The sequence below is a fragment of the Sminthopsis crassicaudata genome, chromosome 3 (genome assembly GCF_048593235.1).
Source record: "Sminthopsis crassicaudata isolate SCR6 chromosome 3, ASM4859323v1, whole genome shotgun sequence".
Lineage (NCBI taxonomy): Eukaryota > Metazoa > Chordata > Mammalia > Dasyuromorphia > Dasyuridae > Sminthopsis > Sminthopsis crassicaudata.
Window position 1 is genome coordinate 39,826,251 of NC_133619.1, and position 19,926 is coordinate 39,846,176.

General features: G+C 37.0%; 1 protein-coding gene across 5 annotated transcripts in view; it reads left to right on the forward strand.

Annotated features, from left to right (window-relative positions):
• The first annotated feature begins 2,798 nt into the window (after window positions 1-2,798).
• The window catches only part of ATP11B (ATPase phospholipid transporting 11B (putative)), a 123,033-nt gene continuing 105,905 nt past the window's right edge, over window positions 2,799-19,926 (forward strand). For 4 of the 5 annotated variants that reach the window (XM_074298286.1, XM_074298283.1, XM_074298281.1 and 1 more), the window contains exon 1: window positions 2,874-3,036. In XM_074298286.1, coding sequence (XP_074154387.1) covers window positions 3,010-3,036 — 27 coding nt within the window. In that variant the 5' untranslated portion in view covers window positions 2,874-3,009. Of the gene's footprint in view, window positions 3,037-19,926 lie in introns of all 5 variants that reach the window. The other variant, XM_074298285.1, reaches the window with a different exon arrangement.

Sequence of the window (19,926 nt, forward strand, 5' to 3'; positions counted from 1 at the left end):
TTGAGAATGTCCCACTCAAATCCACTGATTTGAAACTCCACCAAGGACACTAAATTTGTGCGGTTATAAGAGTTTTTTTCCACTGAGGCAATTGGTTAAGTGACTTGCCCAGAGTCACACAGCTAGGAAGTGTTAAGTAAGTGTCTGAGGGCAGATTTGAACTGAGGACCTCCTGACTTCAGGGCTGGTGCTCTATCCACTGCGCCACCTAGCTAGGTTAAGAAGGGCTTTGGGGGAAAAAAAAAAAAAAAAAAAAAAAGGGCTTTGAATGCCAAACAGAACATTTTGTATTTGCTCCTGAATGCAATGTATTAAAGGAATGTATATTATATTAAATGAACATTATATTATATATAATGTATATTATATTAAATATGTGTATCATATTAAATGAATATCATAATGCATATTATATTAAATGAATGTATATTATACAGGCTTGTATATGTATTTGTCACCCCAAAGCCGTATTCCCCAATAATGTAATGTAAGTTCTTTGAGACGATTTTTTATTTTTGCCTTTATATCCATCCCCGAGACTGGGTCAATGCCCTGTACATAGTAGGTGCTTAATAATGGCTTGTTGATCTCTTTCAAGATCTGAGGTACCTGTCGGACCAGATGCCTCTAGAATTTTGGATCTCCCCTTTGTGGAACTCCTGAAATTGTTGTCTCCCATTGCATGTTACTTAGCTCTTTAATGTGTGGCTCTTGCCTCTGTAACCAGAGTGAAGGTTTCTAGAGGAGAGTGACCTGTCTTTCCTTGCTTTTGTGTTTCCCCAAGTGCTACATGCACAATAAATCTGAAATGTATTAGGAGGGATGACTCAATCAATTGGCACCAATTACCCCCCCCCCCTTTTCTTTTTCCACTTAGTACTTAGATTCAAGTCTGATGCAAATCTCCCCAAGGTGACTAAAAACCTCAGAGGCCTTTGACTAGATTACAGTAATATGCTGTGTGGGCCACTGCTCTTGAAAAACACCTGGAAGGCAAATAACTAGGACAATTAGATCCTTCTAGAAACTTTCAGGAGGTTTAGGCTAAATTTTCATTCTCCCTAAGTTCTTTTCTTATAATATTCCATCACAGCATGTAACATCTCCTAAAGTTTGGGGCCCGGAATTAAATGCCACTGAGAGGGCCTAGCTCATGTCACGTGACTCTAAGTTTACTTCCATAAGGTGACCTTTACGATAGTATAGAAAAACTGCATTCATGATAAAAACCACAGGGTTTATAATGGTTACTTTTTAAAAGAATTTATTATTTCTTGATGTAACTAAACATTTCAGGCCTTTCAAATGGATGGACTTCAAATGGATGGTGATTGCTGACAAATAACAAGTTCATACATTTTATTTAACTAATAAATTTTATTTATTAAATAAATTATACTTTATTTATTTATTAAATTTATTTAACTAATAAATTTTAACTATAGAGAGAAGGTGAAGTTTTACACTGATCATAGGACCCCCAATTTAGGGGTACAATTCAGGGGTACAACAGAAGTATGTAATAAATACAGGAAACGTCATATGGAAACAGGATCTTCTAATCAGTAATAATTACTGAATAAGAAAAAGAATATTCTTAATAAGAAAAATCTAAGAAAATAATGAGAAAAGTAAGAAAATAACAAAAATAAGCAATAGGACTATTTTTTTTTTTTTAAATAAAGTTAAAGAGCTCTCCGAAGGTTTCCTCTCCTGGGCTGGAGGACCATTTGTGTGCTAGTCAGTTGCAGGTTCTTCACAGGATCAAAGACCTGGAGCTGGAAGATTCTCAGAGATCAGCTCCTTCAATGTCGTCATTTTACAGATGTGGAAACTGAGTCCCAGACAGGTGCAAGGTCATCCAGGGAGTAAGTTGCAGGCTGGTTTTGAGATTCCCTTTCCTGGGGCAGCTAGGTGACACAGTAGATAGAGTACCAGCCGCCTTGAATTCAGGAGGACCGAGTTCAAATCTAATCTTAGACACTTCCTAGCTGTGTGACCCTGGGCAAGTCACTTAACCCCAGACTCAGGGGAAAAAAAAGAGAGAGATTCCCTTTCCCCAGGTTCTAATCCCCACGGTGACAAGCTGCCTCTCCTTATCCTTATTCAATCCGACCCAATACATATTAATTAAGCGCCAACAGGTACCGGGGTAATTAAACACAAACAAAAAAATTTCAACATTGTCTAGTGAATTCCAGACTCAATCTCTTTTGCATGCAAGGCTTGAACTGATTTGGAGACGGAATCTGAGTTCAAATCTCAACTATCACTGAATGACCCGTGTGACCTTGGGCAAGCCACCGAAATTCGCGGCCTCAGTTTCCTCCTTTGTAAAAGGAGAAAGAGTTGCAGGGAGGGCCTAGGGAGTCCCTTTCAGCTCCGAGCCTAGGGTGCTGGTCCTCATTTTGGGGGTGGGTGGAGGGCAGCCTAGACGGCTCCCGAGGGTGGCGTCCTTCCAGCTCTCTAAGCGGCCACCCCCCAACTAGCATCAGCCGGTCTCGGGCGGGGGGAGGGGCACGCAGTGGAGGATGCGCAGTGGGGACACGCGCGCGGGCGCTCCAGGTGCGCCGTGGGGTTTCCTGCGCTCCCTGCGAGGCTCCTCCCCCGCATCCCCGCCGCGCGTCTTTGCGTCACTTCCGGTGGCGGGGCCTCGGCGTGCGTCGCCTCACAACGGTCGCTCCACTATGCGGGCGGCGGCGTTCACGGGGCCGGCCTCCGGGGAGGAGGCGGGGCCGGGGGCGGGGCCGGGGCCGCGCCAGCCGCACCTCGGGGCGGCCGCTGGAGCCCTGGAGCGCCGCGGGCGCGGGGCGTAGAGGCGGCCGCGGCGGAGCTCGGCCCTGCGGCTGAGGCGGCAGCAGCGGCGTCGGCGGCCGCCGCCTCGTCCTCGTCCTCGGCTCGGTCCTCGTCGGGCGGCCTGGGCCCGCGGCCCCTCCTCGGCCTCGCCTGGGCCGCCGTCGCCACGTCCCCTCCATCCCCCCGCGGACCCGAGGCGGGCACGGCCGCGGCATGTGGCGCTGGGTCCGGCAGCAGCTGGTAGGTGGCCCCCGGGCTGGCGGGAGGGGACGAGGACTCCCCGAGCCGGGCCCCGCCGCAGCCTGGCAGCGTCCGGGGCTGCGGCTGAGGCTGCGGCAGGGACCGGGACGGGAACCCGCTATCAGCTCCTGACATCTCTGGAGCGTTTTAAAGTGTGCGAAGCGCTTTCTCCACTCCCCCCCCCCCCCCCCCCCTCCTCGCGGAGCTTTTTTGAATCAATCAGCAAATATTCTGCAACCCTGCCGCGTCCCGCCTCTGGAGGTCGGAAGACCCCCAAACTTGATCGTGTCTTTGGCGGGCGTTGGGGCGCCTGCCTCCCGCTGGCAGCCCCCCACCTTCTGCCACGTAAAGGCTTCCCACGACCAGGTTGTGTCTCGGGTGGGGCGCGCACCCAGAGGAAGGGAAGGATCGTCCAAGATTAGGGTTTCTCCTGTCCGGGGAACTCCCGGTGTGTAGCGCGCGTCCTCGTCTCGTCTGCGTCCAGACGCCGCTTGGCCCGGAAGCCCCCAGACCCGCGGCTCTCCAGGGGCCCCGTGTTTGCCCAAGCCCCGGTTCAGAACTTTTCCGTTGCCACCCTTTTTCCCCGGTTTGCCCCGACCATTTAAGGGCTTTCACAGTCCGCCATCCTGCCAGCCCCGCATTTTATGAGCAGAATTCTTGTTCCCATTTGTCCGCCTTCAGGACTGTAGTCTCTCCGAAGCTCCGAGAAGCGTTCCCCGCTCCCCCCACTTGTTAGTGCTCTCCTTTTCCTCCTTCTACTTCATTATATTAAGTCTTATCTGTGTCACTCTCTGCCCTATTGCTACAGTACCAGCAGGGGCTGTTGATGGCCCGAGTGTCTCGATAGAGTGGCGCCTGATTAATGCCTTCCGGCACTTCCTTTTAAGTCTTGTGGAAGCCCCCAAATCTGTCAGAGACTGTGCTTAATGCCAAAGAGAGAGAAAACTGCCCCAAATTACTGCGGGGTAGTGGCTGTGAACCACTAGAGTTAACCGGGACGTGGAGAAAAGGGCCAGCCTGCACGGTGATGTCAATGTAATTTTGAAGGAAAATACAAATAAAGCAATCTGCTATTTAGCATTTTAATTGGCTGATTTGAAGGGCAGCATAAAAAGTTATAGGAACAGGAGCCAAGATTCTTCAGGAAATGTAATAGTTAAGTGAAATTTTGATAAATACCTCTTTTTCCTTTTGTAAATTAAAAATAGTATTTTATTTTTCCAAATACATGCAAAGACAGTTTTCAACATTCACCTTTATAAAATCTTGTGTTCCAGATTTTTCTTCTTCCTTTCCCTTACTCTTCCATAAAACAGCAATCAATCTGCTATAGGTTAAACACATGCTAATCGTCTAAACATATTTCCATGTTCCTCATAGTAGTACACACACACACAAAAAAAAGAGAGAGAGAGAAAGAAAAAAAAAAAAGCAAACTAGCAAACAACAATAAAATGAAAACACTATGCTTTGGTCACAGTCTCCTTAGTCCGCTCTCTGGATGTGCATGGCACTCTCCATCTCCTCTATTGAAATTGCCTTGAATCACCTCATTGTTGGAAAGAGCCAAGTCCATCACTGTTGCTCATCTTCTTATTACTATTTGTACACTATTTTTAAAACATAAAATTCTCTTGTTTTTAACATCTACCTTTGGGTGATCACATTTCACAGCAAACATTCTGATTTTTTTAAAAATGCACTTAAACTAACATGGATTACTATTTGTCCTGAAGATCTTAGGGGTAACACAAAATTTGGATAAGACACAGAATCATAGATTGAAAGCTAGAAGGGATTTTAGATGCAATCTAAAGTTCCTTTATGTTACAGATAAAGAAGTTATGTCATATGTCCAAAGACAGACAGGAAGTGACAGAAAGCACATTGAAACCCAGAACTTTTGACTCTAAATCCAGTGCACTTTCCATATCACAGTTTTTAATACATGGTTTCTCTCCATGTATGACATTCTGATCTCAATAAAACAAATACTTTGTGGTCTAAAGCTTATGTTTTTATTCTAACATAGATTCAGGTGTAATAAATACTTAGAATATTCTTGTTTATTAGGCTCTGATGCTATTATTATATAGTAGTATTAGACTTTAACTTTGATTCTGTAAAACAATAAAGTCAGTAAGAATTTATTAAGTGCTTACTATGTATCAGGAATTTTTAAGCATTTAAATACTAAAAAAAGGAAGGCAAAAACAATTTACCATTAGGATGTTTACATGCTACTTGTAGACAATATATAAACAAAATAGTTTGACTGGTGATCTGATCTTATATTTTGTTTGATTTAGTCGATTGGTTAATTCACTTGCACAAAAGCCTTTTTTAGTGAAGATTATTCTAAAGGAATAGTTAAAGCTTCGGTGAATCCATTCTGGGGACTGTTAATTAGTGTTAGATTACTTGAATAGTTGGATTATTTTGGGGAGATTAGGAAAATTAAGTGAACTACATATACATGTACATATTGTCTGTATATACACAATCTTTTTAAAAACTCTTTCAAATGGTTTTCAGTGATTGGTAGTCTGTAATCCCTTTAATGTAATGTTAAAGGGTGATTTTGCTGTATGATGGATATTGAATAATTGGCTTAAGTGCTAGGCAGTTAACAATTTAGTGTGCCTAAGCATTACCTTCCATCTTCATTTGCAAACCTGAACAGTTTCATTTTTGAAAGTTCTCGGGTTCTTTGAGTGTATTTTTATTGTTGCTCAGTCATTCTCATTCATGTCTGACTCTTCCTGACCCTCCGTTTCTTGGGCAAAGATAGTGGACTGGTTGGCTGTTTCCTTCTCCACTTCATTTTCCAGGTGAGGAACTGAAGCACAGATAGTTAAGTGACTTGTCTGAGGTCACACAGCCTGGAAATATTGCAATTGAATTTGGGTCTTCCTGATGCCACACTGGCCACTCACTGCCCCTAGTGATGAAGATACAAATACAAAAGGCAAAGAGAGCCATCCTAGAACAGTGACTAAGCTGATCTTGTTCATCCTTCTAAAAGTGAGGACTGAAAACGTGGTGGTAAGGTAGTTGAGGGGAGGGAACTACCAGTTTGTTAGTGAGGTTATGGAACAGATAACTAGAGAGGGAGTCTGACTGATAAAACATGAAAAACACCAAGTTGGCATTTGTTATTCACAGAGGTGGTACAGAAGCAGTGAGAATGTGTTCATTTCAGTATTGTTGATTTAAAAATAAGTGTTATCATCAGGCTCTTTCCTGGGTATATACTTTTATTATCTTTTACATTGGACTGAGATAATAAAAGGGAAACAAGTGCAATATAACTTTGGAACATCTGGGTTTGGTGACTGAGTTTGTGGTTGGACCCTTCTAGAGGAAGGTAACACATTGAAAGTTTATTTTATTTTATTTTTTTTGTGGGGCTTATATTTTATTATTTTCTTTTTCTTTTCTTTTCTTTTTTTTTTTTTAAATAATAGTTTATATTTGCCAGATATTTACATGGGTAATTTTACAACATTGACAATTGCCAAACCATTTGTTCCAATTTTTCCCCTCCTTCTCCCCCCTCCTCCCCCAGATGGCAAGTCAACTAATGTTAAATATGTTAGAGTATAAATTAAATACAATATATGTATACATGACCAAACAGTTGTTTTGCTGAACAAAAAGAATCGGACTTTGAAATAGTGTACCATTAGCCTGTGAAGGAAATCCAAAATGCAGGGGGACAAAATTAGAGGGATTGGGAATTCTATGTAGTGGTTCATAGTCATCTCCCAGAGTTCTTTCGCTGGGTGCAGCTGCTTCAGTTCATTACTGGTCTCTTGGGACTGATTTGGTTCATCTCATTGTTGAAGAGGGCCACTTCCATCAGAATACATCCTCATATAGTATTGTTGTTGAAGTATATAATGATCTCCTAGTCCTGCTCATTTCACTCAGCATCAGTTGATGTAAGTCTCTCCAGGCCTTTCTGAAATCATCCTGTTGATCATTTCTTACAGAACAATAATATTCCATAATATTCATATACCACGATTTATTTAGCCAATCTCCAATTGATGGGCATCTGCGTAGTTTCCAGTTTCTGGCCACCACAAAGAGGGCTGCCACAAACATTCTTGCACATACAGGTCCCTTTCCCTTCTTTAAGATCTCTTTGGTATACAAACCCAGTAGCAATGCTGCTGGATCAAAGGGTATGCACAGTTTGATAATTTTTTGAGCATAGTTCCAAATTGCTCTCCAGAATGGCTGGATGTATTCGCAGTTCCACCAACAATGTATCCGCAGTTCCACCAACAATGTATCAGTGTCCCTGTTTTCCCACATCCCCTCCAACATTCTGTATTACCTTTCCCTGTCATTCTAGCCAATCTGACAGGTGTGTAATGGTATCTCAGAGTTGTCTTAATTTGCATTTCTCTGATTATTAATGATTTGGAGCATCTTTTCATATGACTAGAAATAGTTTCAATTTCTTTATCCGAGAATTTTCTGTTCATATCCTTTGACCATTTATCAATTGGAGATTGGCTTGATTTCTAATATATTAGAGTCAATTCTCTATATATTTTGGAAATGAGGCCTTTATCTGAACCTTTGACTGTAAAAATGTTTTCCCAATTTATTGTTTCCCTTCTAATCTTATCTGCATTGATTTTGTTTGTACAAAAACTTTTCAATTTGATATAATCAAAGCTTTCTATTTTGTGATCAATAATGATCCCTAGTTCTTCTTTGGTCATGAATTCATTCCTCTTCCACAGGTCTTAGAGGTAAACTATCCTATGTTCCTCTAATTTATTTATAATCTCATTCTTTATTTCTAGGTCATGAACCCATTTTGACCTGACCTTGGTGTATGGTGTTAAGTGTGGATCAATGCCTAGTTTCTGCCATATTAATTTCCAATTTTCCCAGCAATTTTTGTCAAACATTGAGTTCTTATCCCAAAGGCTGGGGTCCTTGGGTTTGTCAAAGACTAGGTTGTTAGAGTTATTGATTATTTTGTCCTTTGGACCTAACATATTCCATTGATCAACTAGTCTATTTCTTAGACAATACCAAATGGTTTTAGTAACTGCTGCTTTATAATATAATTTTAGATCTGGTACAGCTAGGCCACCTTCATTTGATTTTTTTTCCATTAATTCCCTTGAAATTCTTGACTTTTTGTTTTTCCATACGAACTTTGTTGTTATTTTTTCTAGGTCATTAAAATAGTTCTTTGGGAGTCTGATTGTTATAGCACTAAATAAATAGATTAGTTTAGGTAGTATTGTCATCTTTATTATATTTGCTCGCCCTATCCAAGAACATTTAATATTTTTCCAATTGGTTAGATCAGACTTAATTTGTGTGGAAAGTGTTTTGTAGTTTTGCTAATATAGTTTCTGATTTTCCCTTGGCAGATAGATTCCTAAATATTTTATACTATCAGTAGTTACTTTAAATGGAATTTCTCTCTGTAACTAACTGTTGGACTTTGTTAGTGACATATAAGAATGCTGATGATTTATGTGGATTTATTTTGTCTCTTGCAACTTTGCTAAAGGTGTGGATTATTTCTAATAGCTTTTTAGTTGAATCTTTGGAGTTCTCTATGTATACCATCATATCACCCGCAAAGAGCACATTGAAAGTTTAAATGAATACAGCAGATTAATCGATCAATCACTTTACATTGTTCCTCCTACATACTCCAAGTTTTGCTATAGAAAAACATAGCTCTTCAGTAGAAATAGTCTTCCAGTTTACTGCAAAACTATTTCTCTAGAAATATAGATTATGTAAATATATATAAATTCTCTAGACTATATCTCTAGAACAGATATACTTAACTTTTCTTGTGTGTGGCATGGACACCTCAGATAGTCCAGTGAAACCTATTGGAATAATGTTTTTACAGACATAAAATACATAGGATTACAAAGGGAACGCAGTACATTGCAATAGTTATCAAAATGTTAAGAAAAAAAGTTCATAGACTGCCTTATTTTGGAAATACAACAACAAAACAGGCCTAGAATCCTGATTCAAGATTCTTTGCAAGTTTTAAGGAAAAAGAAAAAAAATTCTCCTTTATTACATTCTGTCTCAAACAATACTGTATTCATTGTATACAGTCTCAAAATTCACATGAAAATAGAAATTAATTCATTAGTTTTTTTTGAAACTGTCATAGCCTATCTTAATGTTTCTTTATTATAATATTTTAGTTACTTATTAAAAAATCTTCAATATTTCTTTGCAAACTTCCTAACAATTTCAAGTTTATACATAAAATAAATTTAAAATTTGATAGAACTATAGGAAAGCTGGAGAGAAATTACCAAAATCATTTAGAAATGATTATTTTGTACTTCAGTGTCTTTTATAGAGCACAAAGATTTACACAGTGCTTTACTTAAGTCATTTGATTTTCTTAACAACTTTGAGAGGCAGGTATACTGCTATTATTTCCATTTTAACAGATGAGAAAAGTTAAGTGAGTTGCCTAGAGACACATACTTATTAAATATCTGGGGTAGGATTTGAACTCTTGTCACTTTGGCATACCACTTGTTTGAAGGAATACTATTGGCATAAGGGGAATTTTGTAACACTGTATATTGTATGCTCACCAACTTTTATATAGGTATGTATGTATACATACATACAGGTAGGTAAAGATATACACACATATGTAGGTAAAGATGCAATTTTCTTTTTTTTTTTTTTTTTTTTTTTTGCTGAGGCAATTAGGTCACACAGCTTAGGAAGTAATAAAAGTGTCTGAGGGTAGATTTGAATTCAGGGCTGGTACTCTAGCCACTGCCCCATCTAGCCGCCCCCCAAGATGAACATTTTACAAGAACATTTTATGATGTTGTATATTCAGCCAAACTGCCTTCTCTCTCTCTCTCTCTCTCTCTCTCTCTCTCTCTCTCTCTCTCTCTCTCTCTCTCTCTCTCTCTCTCTCTATATATATATATATATATATATATATATATATATATATGTGTGTGTGTGTGTGTGTGTGTATTCAATTTTTCTTCAGATTATGTTGTAAAAATACATTTTCACTCTGCTAGAAATATAAATGAGACAAATGTGAGTACCTAAGAAAGAACTCTTGAGTTTCTTTAACGTTTGTGCCGCTTTCGAAGACAGAATGCAGGCCTCTTTCTTTGAGAGTGCAGAATCTGTGCACCTTCCTTTCTCGGGGCTGTCTCCTCCCTCTCACGCTACAAGACAGCTTGGAGAAAGGGCCATGGAGCAAAGTAGGTTTGGGAGGAAGCCTTCCCTCATTTGAGTGTGACCCTGTCATGTTTGTGGGTGGTTTGAAGTTAGGAATTCTCTTTTAGACTAGATCTTTTGAATTCTTGCCTTCCTTTAAGTTGGTATTCTGATTGTTGATGTCCATTTCCTAAAATACTCAACTAGTTCTTTTGGTTTTGGAACTATCATGATAGGATTCTTAAAGTTCCTAGCAACACTGTTGATCCAGGGGACACTGACCTCTTTGCCGTTCTTCTCTATTTCCAACACGAGGCATTGTTACAGACTGTTTTCAGGGCCTAGAATTTTCTCCCTCCTCTTTTCCATCTCCTGGCTTCCTTGGCTTTCTTTAAATCTCACCAGAAGCCTCTCTTTCTGCAATAAGGCTTCTGAGTCCTTTATCTTAATGTCTTTCTTCCCTTTGTTATACCTCCAATTTATCATATATCTATCTATATATATATGTATATATATAGATATATATATGTAGATATAGATATAGATATAGATATCTTGTTTGTATATGCATATTTTGTCTTTCCCCATCTTCCATTAGACTGTGAGTACTATGAGAGCAGGCATGTCTTTGGGCTTAATTAACTCTTGGGTCATAGACATAAATAGCCATATATTTATTTTCTATGCCTGTCATCTATTTCAGATAGTTCCACAGTTGTCTAAATTCTCTGGTTAATTTTTTGCTTAGGACTTGACCTTTCAACATATGAAAACTTGAATAAGGAAAATATTCTCATTTGAATCCAGTTTTTATCACCCAACTTTTTTCTTTAGACTCTCCAACGTCAAGATTCTTGCCCTTTAGGGTGACTGAATCTTCAATAGGTCCCCTGAGTTCTAGTTTAGTTTGTTCTTCTAAAATACCTAAGAATACTTGTTTTTGAATAATCACTTTTATCCTCATAAAAGGATTTTCAAGAGGTTTATCTTTAAAGCAAAATTTCAGGTTAGACACTTTCAACTGTGCAATGACAACTAGCTCAGTAAATTTCCCCCCAGTGAAACAAATGAGGCATACTTTGAATCTCCATTATTTGGACAGGAAAGCACTCTAGAAGAAACCATTTGACTTCAGGACATATCTGGGGAAAAAAAAAACAACAATATGATGATTTTTTTTAATATTAGTAATATAAAAGATAAGTTTAATTTTCTGTGTTTCTTATTTGCTTTTAGTTGCTGAATTATCTTCAAATGTTTTAATTATGAGTATCCTATATAACATTGAACATTCACTTTCATTCTTTTCTAAAGTAGATTTTTGTTTGTATTAAGTTTTTACATTAACTAAATTTCCCTATTATTCCTTCTCCTCTCTCTTAGAGAACAATTCCATACAACAAAGAATTTTTTTAAAAAAAGATGAGATAAAGAGGAAGATAAGAAAAATTCAGCAAAACCAAATGGGATTTTATGACCCCCCAATCTGATTTTTTTGTGTAGTGCTCCACATCTGAGGACACCCCAGTAGAAATCAATGTCTTCTCTAGAATTAAACCTGTTTTTCATAATTTTGCATAGTTTTTTATTGTTTTTGATGACCATTCTTTCCACTTACATTGCTCAAATTAGTAGTATATATTTTTCTGGCTGTTTCATTCCTGTTTTATTAGTTTAAATATGCTTCATATGTATATCTCCATGCTTCCTTATAGTCAGTTACACTGTTAGTAGTTTCCCAACAGTTTGTAGTGCTTGATTTTGACTCTACCATTATTATCTTTCTCCCTCCCATACCCATTCTTCATAAATTCATTCTTTGGAAACTCATTTTGAGATTGCTTCAGCTTTGACAGTTACACTTCTTCAGCAACTTCAGCTTCCTAAGTGCCTCTGTTTGGAAGGCTTGGGGCTACATAACCTCCCTTTAAAGAGGGCTGAGAAGGTCAGCCATCTTCACATTTTGCATCAGCTATACTGCTTAGGTTTTTGTTTGTTTGTTTGTTTGTTTGTTTGTTTGTTTGTTTGTTTTTAACTCTCCTGACTTCCTGTCCAATGCTGGTACTGTCATCCCCCTAGTTCCCTCCCACTTACCTGTCTTGCCTTTCTCTAGTCCCAGCAACATTGACAATCCCTATCTTTTGTCATCTTTTGCTGAGTATAAAGTGAAAGAAATCTCATGGTTGTTTTGATTATTAGTAACTTGGAGCGTTCTCTTTGATTGTTATACTTTTGCAAACTTCTTTTGAGAAATGTTTATTCATATTCTTTCACCTTTTGTCTGTTGGAGCATGATTTTTGATCTTATACGTTTCTTTTGTCTATATAGCTTAGATTCCAAACTTATCAGAGATAATTAATACAAAAATTTTTGCCCTTTCTATCCTAGATACATTGATTTTGTTTGTGCAAAAGTATTTCAATTTTATGTAATAAAATTTATCTATTTTATCTCTTTTTAATGATCTCACTTATTCATTTAGTTAAAAATTCTTCCACCGTTACTATCCGTGAAAGTTATATGGTCTGCTTCTTTTCAGAATATTATATCCTTAACATTGATATTACCTTCCCATTTTGAATTTATTGTAAAATATGGTATAAGATATCAGTCTAAGCCCAATTTATTCCACTGCTTTCCAATTTTACTGGGAGTTTTTGTCAAATAGACAGTTCTTTGCTAAATTATGTTTTTGGATTTTTCAAACAGTAGATCGAGTTTCCTTATTTCTGATTTTCCCTTGTCTTGACTGTTCTGTGGAAAACAACAGCTTTTCTATTTTTTTAAGCTAGTTCCAAAGAGTTTTGATTATTATTGTTTGTAAATATGGTTTGAAAATCTAGAATTTCTATGCCTTTTTCATTCCGACTTTTTTTCATTATTTTCTTTGGTAGTATTGATCTTTTCCTTCAAATAACTTTTATTATTGTTTTATCTAACTTTATAAAGCAGCTCTTTAATAGTTTAATTGGAACACTGTAGCATTAAATCCACATTTGGTAGCATTGTCATTTTTATTGTATTATAGCCCAATCATTAATTAATATTTTTAGAACTATAAAACTTATAACTAAGTTTTTTTTTATTTCTTTAAGTAGTATTTTGTAATCAAATTTATACAGCATTGAATATGCTTTCATTGATTGATTCCCAAATAGTTTGTGTGTTTTGTAGTGGTGTTCAGTGGGATTTCCCTTTTTATTGTTGCCTCTTGAATTTTGTTCTTATATAGAAAGCTGTTGATGCTCTAGGTTTGATTTGTAGCCTATTGTTGTTTGTTGTCATTTTCCAAGAAGACCAATGACAATATAGGTGATATTTTGAATTTCCTCAAAATTGGATAAAGTGCCTCATCTGTCCATTCTGCTGGAGGAAGTCTTTGGTACTTGGGGTAGACACTCCTAAGTCCCCAGGGGATTTGAGCCCTGTTCTTTACCTTAGCTGGCTTGTGGAGGTATGGTGTTGGGGTTTTAGCTGCTGTACAGTATTAAGGCTTCTTGGGGCCACAGGTAAGGGCTCGCCAAGCCCTCTTAGCAGAGCAGCTAGTTCTCCTTGAACATCCCCCACACCCCTGAATCATCTCAAAACAGAAGATAGCTTCTTAGCTGATGGAATTGTCTCCATTAGCTTCTTTGATGATTATCTAGGATCTTCTAACTAAACCTATCATATCAGCAAATGGGAAGTTTTGTGTTTTCTCTGTCTTTGTTTATGCTTTAATTTTTTTTTCTCTTATTACTGTTGTTAACGTTTCTAGAATTAGATCAAAGAATAACAAGGAGACTGGGCATTCTTTTGTTAGTTTTGTTTGTGGCACTCATTCATTAGACAGAGATTTATTAAGCACTTGCTATGGTATCAGATGAGGGAAGGGATACAAATACACTTCCCTCCCCAAGACTGGTTCTTCCTCCAAGGAGCTAATTGGAGAAGACTGTTATAAAAAGAAGATGAAAGGGGGTAAGGGAAATGAAGTCTTGGGGGCCTAGTGTTATGTAAATATAACCTAGTAAGAAATGAGAATAGTGGCTGACCTAGGTACCCTCCTTAGGCTTCTGGGAGGAGCCATCCAACTTGAGAAGGCAGAGTGAAAGCTACTTTTTGTTTTAGTGTGAGTAATTATAGTGATTGTTCCTAATGCTAAACTAGCTTTATATTCCTGTTGTAAATCTAATTTGGTCATAATGAATATTTCTTGCATAAATTGCTCTAATCTGATAGGAGTTTATTTTAAAATTTTGAATTGTTATTTATTTAACAATATTGTACTACATTTCTTTTTTGCTGTATCTTATTCTGATCAGGCTATTAAGATTATATTATACGAGGAATTTGGAAGAGTCCTTTTTTCTCATTTTTGGAGAATAATTTGTGTAGTATTGATATTAATTATTATTTAAATATTTGATACTTGGCTTTTGTTCTTATTTTGGTTTACATGAGTAATTATCATTCAAAACATCATAGTTTAGATTTTGTAAAGGAAATTATTTAAGAAGATTATTTAACTTAATAATTACTAAGGAAACTATTTAAGAATTTTTGGGAGAATATTAAGGTAAGGAAGCGCTAGAAGAGAACAATCAGCATGGTAAATGGTTCCGAGTTCTTAGCAGTTAAAGATTGTTTGAATATAATTTAACATATTTAACATGTACTGGGATTAACCTGCCATGTAGGGGAGAGGGTGGGGAGAAGGATGGGAAAATTTGGAACACAAGGTTTTGTAAGGGTCAGTGTTGAAAAATTACCCATGCATATGTTTTGTAAATAAAAAGCTTGGAGAAAAAAAAAAAAAGATTGGTTGAAAGATTAAAAAACAGTTAGAAACAGAGAAAGTTAGAAAACAAATCAATAAAAAGTTGCATAAAAGCTATCCGAAACAGTTTTAGAAGAGAGAACTTAATGCTGTGCTTGACCCCAGAGAACAGAATCAAGAATAGAGTAGAAATAGCATAAGAACAAATTTTGTTTTGGTATAAAAATTAATAATAAAAGCTGTCTTCAAAAAAGAATAGGCTTCCCCTCACTTGTTTGGTATGATGTCAAAGGGATTCCAGTTAATTTACATATTGAGATGGCCTGTGAGGTTTCTTCCTTTCTGTCTTTCTGTTTGTCTGTGTAGCTGTTTCTTTATTTCTTTATTCAATTGGTGTTCAGTGGCTTGCCTAGAGTCACATATCTCAAGTATCAAGTGTTTAAGATCAGGTTTGAACCAAGGATCTCCGATTCCAGAATAGGTGCTCTATCCATTGTGCCACCTAACTGCTTCTCTCTGTAATTTTAAGATCTGTTAAATAAAAACTTTGTATGCAAGTTGAAAGAGGAATAAAAGGAAAAAAAAAATATCCATTGCTCTCATCCATTTTATCACTAAAGCTTTTTTTTTTAAAGACATGAAAAGAAGATAGGTTTTATAACTAGCCTGTATTATTATGTGAAGCCAATTAAATGGTAGAGATTAAAAAGATTACTCAAGTTGTGTGCTCATACTTTGATTTCAAATTCTGAGTAGAATGGAACTTCTTCCATTGTTGACTAGCTACTTTATCTGGAAATTTAAGGGAGAAGAAATCATATGGTGGATGTTCTGAATGAAATTAATTTCATACAACTGAGGGGAATGAAAGCCGGAATCTTTAGAGCAACCTATGTTTTTGTCCATATCTTTTTAAAATGATAAAGTTGGTGGTTGCTAGTAATAGTTGATTTCATTTCTCACACTTAAACAATTTAAATTAAATTCTTGGATATAAAGGTATGAAAAACTGCTGTTATTTCATTGAGCAAGCTTTGTTTAATTTTTTTTATCCTGAAATTAAATACCAAATAAAATTATTATTTCCACATACAAAATAGAATGAAAAAAGAGGGTTTTATATCCTCTGTGAATTTATTACATATAGCTTGATTTTTCCCTTTTAAGCATTGAACATGTAGTTTTCAAAGCTTCCTGCTTTTCTATATTTCCTTTTGGACTTCAGCTATATGATTTAGGGAAGGGGGGTTTCTATTTTGTTGTTAATGTGTTAGTCTCCTTTTTTAAATTTTTGAGCGATCTTATCACTAGGTTCTTCCTTTCTTCACCCCTCTTCTCACAGAAAAGTAAATAAGATCCTTCTAACAAATTCCCATATTAGCATATGTGAGTCCATCTCTAAAATTCTGATTTATTCTTGCATCAATGATAGTTAAGTCTTTCAAAGTTGTTTGTCTTTACAATCATGTGATTACTGTATACATTAATTGTTCTCTTGGTCCACTTAATTTCACTTTTCATCAGTTTATGCAAGCTTTCCTAGACTTCTCTGAAATGCTTAAATTGTAGAATGCCATGAAGTTATGTTAGTCATATGTCATAATTTGTTCACTTTTTGGCCTGTTGATAGATACTGCTCTCAATTTACAGTTTTTGGCTATAACAGAAAGAACTGTTAAATATTTTTGTACATATGGGTCCTTTTCCTCTCCTTTTGATCTCTGGGATATTGGCCTAGTGTACTATCTCTCGGTCAAGAAAATATGCACAGTTTAGTAATTTGTGTATCATAATTACAACTCTATTATTATTTTGTTATTGATTTTATGTAGGGAAATATAGAATGTTAAAAATATAGTAGAAAATTGTCTGGTTTATGGCTTTCTTTTTCTGATTGTTATCTTATTTTCTCAGCTGTTTATTTAAAACTTGACAGGTTTCATACCAGGAATCATTTTGTTTTTATTGCCAATTGTTTTGTTTTTTTTTTTTTTTTTTTTTTTTTTGCAAATAACCTTTCACATAGCCATATTTCATGGTGTGTCATCTCAGACATTTTGCAATGATGTATTGATACTCACCTAATAATTCAGTAATACAAGTAAACTTCCATGTTCCTTTTAAATAGATATATCATTCAATTATAGTATTGACTAGGCTACATTTTCTATCTCATCTTCTTCAAGGAATATTATGAGATATGAATTTCAGTTATTTTTCCCCCACAGAAGATCTAGTCAACATAATAGAGACCTTCCTCTAAGTTTCTATATTTTGAGGGTTTGAATAGAGCATTTAAGCTGTTCATCAGATTTCTCTGATACCACATGCCATATAATATGCCACCTCTTTTTTTGGCATACATTTTCTTTTTTCTTTTCTTTTTTTTTTTTTTAATTATTATAGCATTTCATTTACAAAACATATGCATGGGTAATTTTTCAACACTGACCCTTGCAAAGCCTTCTGTTCCAAATTTTCCCCTCTCCCCTAGATTGCAGATATTCCAATACATGTTAAAAATATATGTTAAATCCAATATATGTATACATATCCATACATTTATCTTGCTGCACAAGAAAAATCGGATCTAAAAAGAAAAAAAAAACTGAGAAGGAAAACAAAAATGCAAGCAAACAATATCAGAAAGAGTGAAAATGCTATGTTGTGGTCCACATTTGGTTCCCACAGTCCTCTCCCTGGATGTGGATAGCTCTCTTCATTACTGAACAATTGAAACTGGTATGAGAGCCCATAGGTATATGTTTTCTTGGCATTTCTTATATCACTATATCTAACTAGTCCCAGAACCTAAGCCATACTTCACTTTAAAATTCCCTGCAGCTGTCTACTCATCTTGCCATCTTGCTATTTGCCTGCCACTACTACCCTACTCTGATCCTGGTACCTTCCAGGAAGTCTGCTCTCCCTGGCCATGACTACTTTAATCTTACTCCTCTTTGGAATCCATTCCCTGGAGCTCAGTAACTTTGCGTGGTGACCTTTGGTGAACTAAAACCACTCTGTATACCTCATTCACTTTTCCATCATTTCTAGCTGTGTACCCACATGTCCTTGCCATCTACATGATGCCTTGTGTGGTCCCTTTGCCCCTTAAACTGGATGTAATAAGTATATGAGTCGTATCATTTCTGGAAATGTTTACATGACTATGACTCCCCAGACCAAAACATTTTTCCCAAATGAACACCCCTCCCTACCTGTGTTACCTTTCCTCATTAAAATTTAAGCAAGAATTTTGGTATTTATATCTTCAGTTCATAATACAGAGCTTGATACTTGGTAAATACTTTAAAAATTATTTTTCTTTAATTCATTCATGCCATTTCTTGAATATCGGGAATATGTTACATCTTCCCAGCCCCCTGCTCATGTGCCATTGCTCTTTGTGTCACTTGCAGCTTTCCATCCTCCTGTTAAGGACTTTTAAGTAAACTTGTTTTTTCGAATTGTCATATTTTCCAGAAACACTGGACTTGGGAGTATACATGAGGTCTTGAATGTGTCACGGACGAATTAGTCCCCTCTGAGCTGATGTAATTTGTTGTTTGCATCTTAATCTGGACTCCCTCTGTATCCTTGGGAGTCAAGACAGTTGCCAGTCAGTCTGTGCTTGGCTAGGAAACCGTGTAGCTAGGACCGTTATATATAAGCAGACCATCATATCATCATGGTCTAGCAGGTCTTAAGAGAAACTAATTTGGCATTTGCCATCACCTTGCTCCTCCCCTTTGAGAAAAATGTTGTTCTTTTCTCACCTTTACTGTATCTTTTTCCCTTCTGTGCCATAAGTCTTTAGGTAGAAATTTGAGTTTTATCTTCCTCCCTTTCTCTTACTGTTCAACTTTTGTTTGGACTATGAGCTCTTTGGGTTCCACATGCGTATACAGTCTCTTGTAATAAACCTGGTTTTTACGTTAAGTTTCATGAAAGTTGTGATTGCCTGTTGACATTCTAGATTATTTGTTTTAAGTTTTCTTTCTACCTTTTTCTGCCCCCTCCACACATTGAGTAAGAACAAAAAAGAGGAAGCAAAGCCTTCATGACAAATATGCAAATTCTCATCATTGGCTATATCCAAAATGCTTAAGTCCATCACCTCTCTTACACAAAATAACTAAAAGGATTCATCTTCAGGCCTCCGGACATGGTTCATTTGCCATCTTAATTCCCTGGAGATTATAGTATTCTAAGAATGGTATCAGTGGGAGAGCATTTGTCTAGAAAAACTGAATCTTTTCACTGTGGAGCAGTTTAGATCCTTAAAAATACAGTGTTGTTTCTCAAAATAAAATTCTACCCTACTGTCTTCATCCTATTCAGTTTTAGGTTCAGCTCATTGTCTACTTTTAGTGCTTATCCTAAATATATTTAACATATTCTAACTCAATGGAGTGGCCAGCTAAATGCATGTTATGATATGATCAGTCATTTTATTTTTCTATATGGATTGATGGACTGATTTCCTTTAAGTAATAATGGATCTATTTAGTAAGCCCTGAATTGTTCTGTGGTTTAATAATAAGATAGAAGCATCTGGAGGATTTTCTCCATAGAATTAATATAAGTGCTTATCCCTTCTCCCTTTTGCCTTATATTAATTCTTTCTTCCATTTGAATCTTGCAAGAGACATTCCTTCATCACAGTGCTAAACAACTTAGAAAAATACTCATAAAGTCTGTAAATTGATTGATTGATCATCAGTCATGTCGGTATTCTTTGGCTGCATTTATCAGCAAAGGCCTCCCACTGCATCCAGGGCAATCTCCAGCTATCCTGATCCATATCTGGCCATTGGCTGTAGATGGGAAAGTAAGACTGATGACCTTGCACAGTCTTCCCTTACTTAAATCCAATTCACTTACATGTCGTGGGATTATCTCCCTGATGTCATAC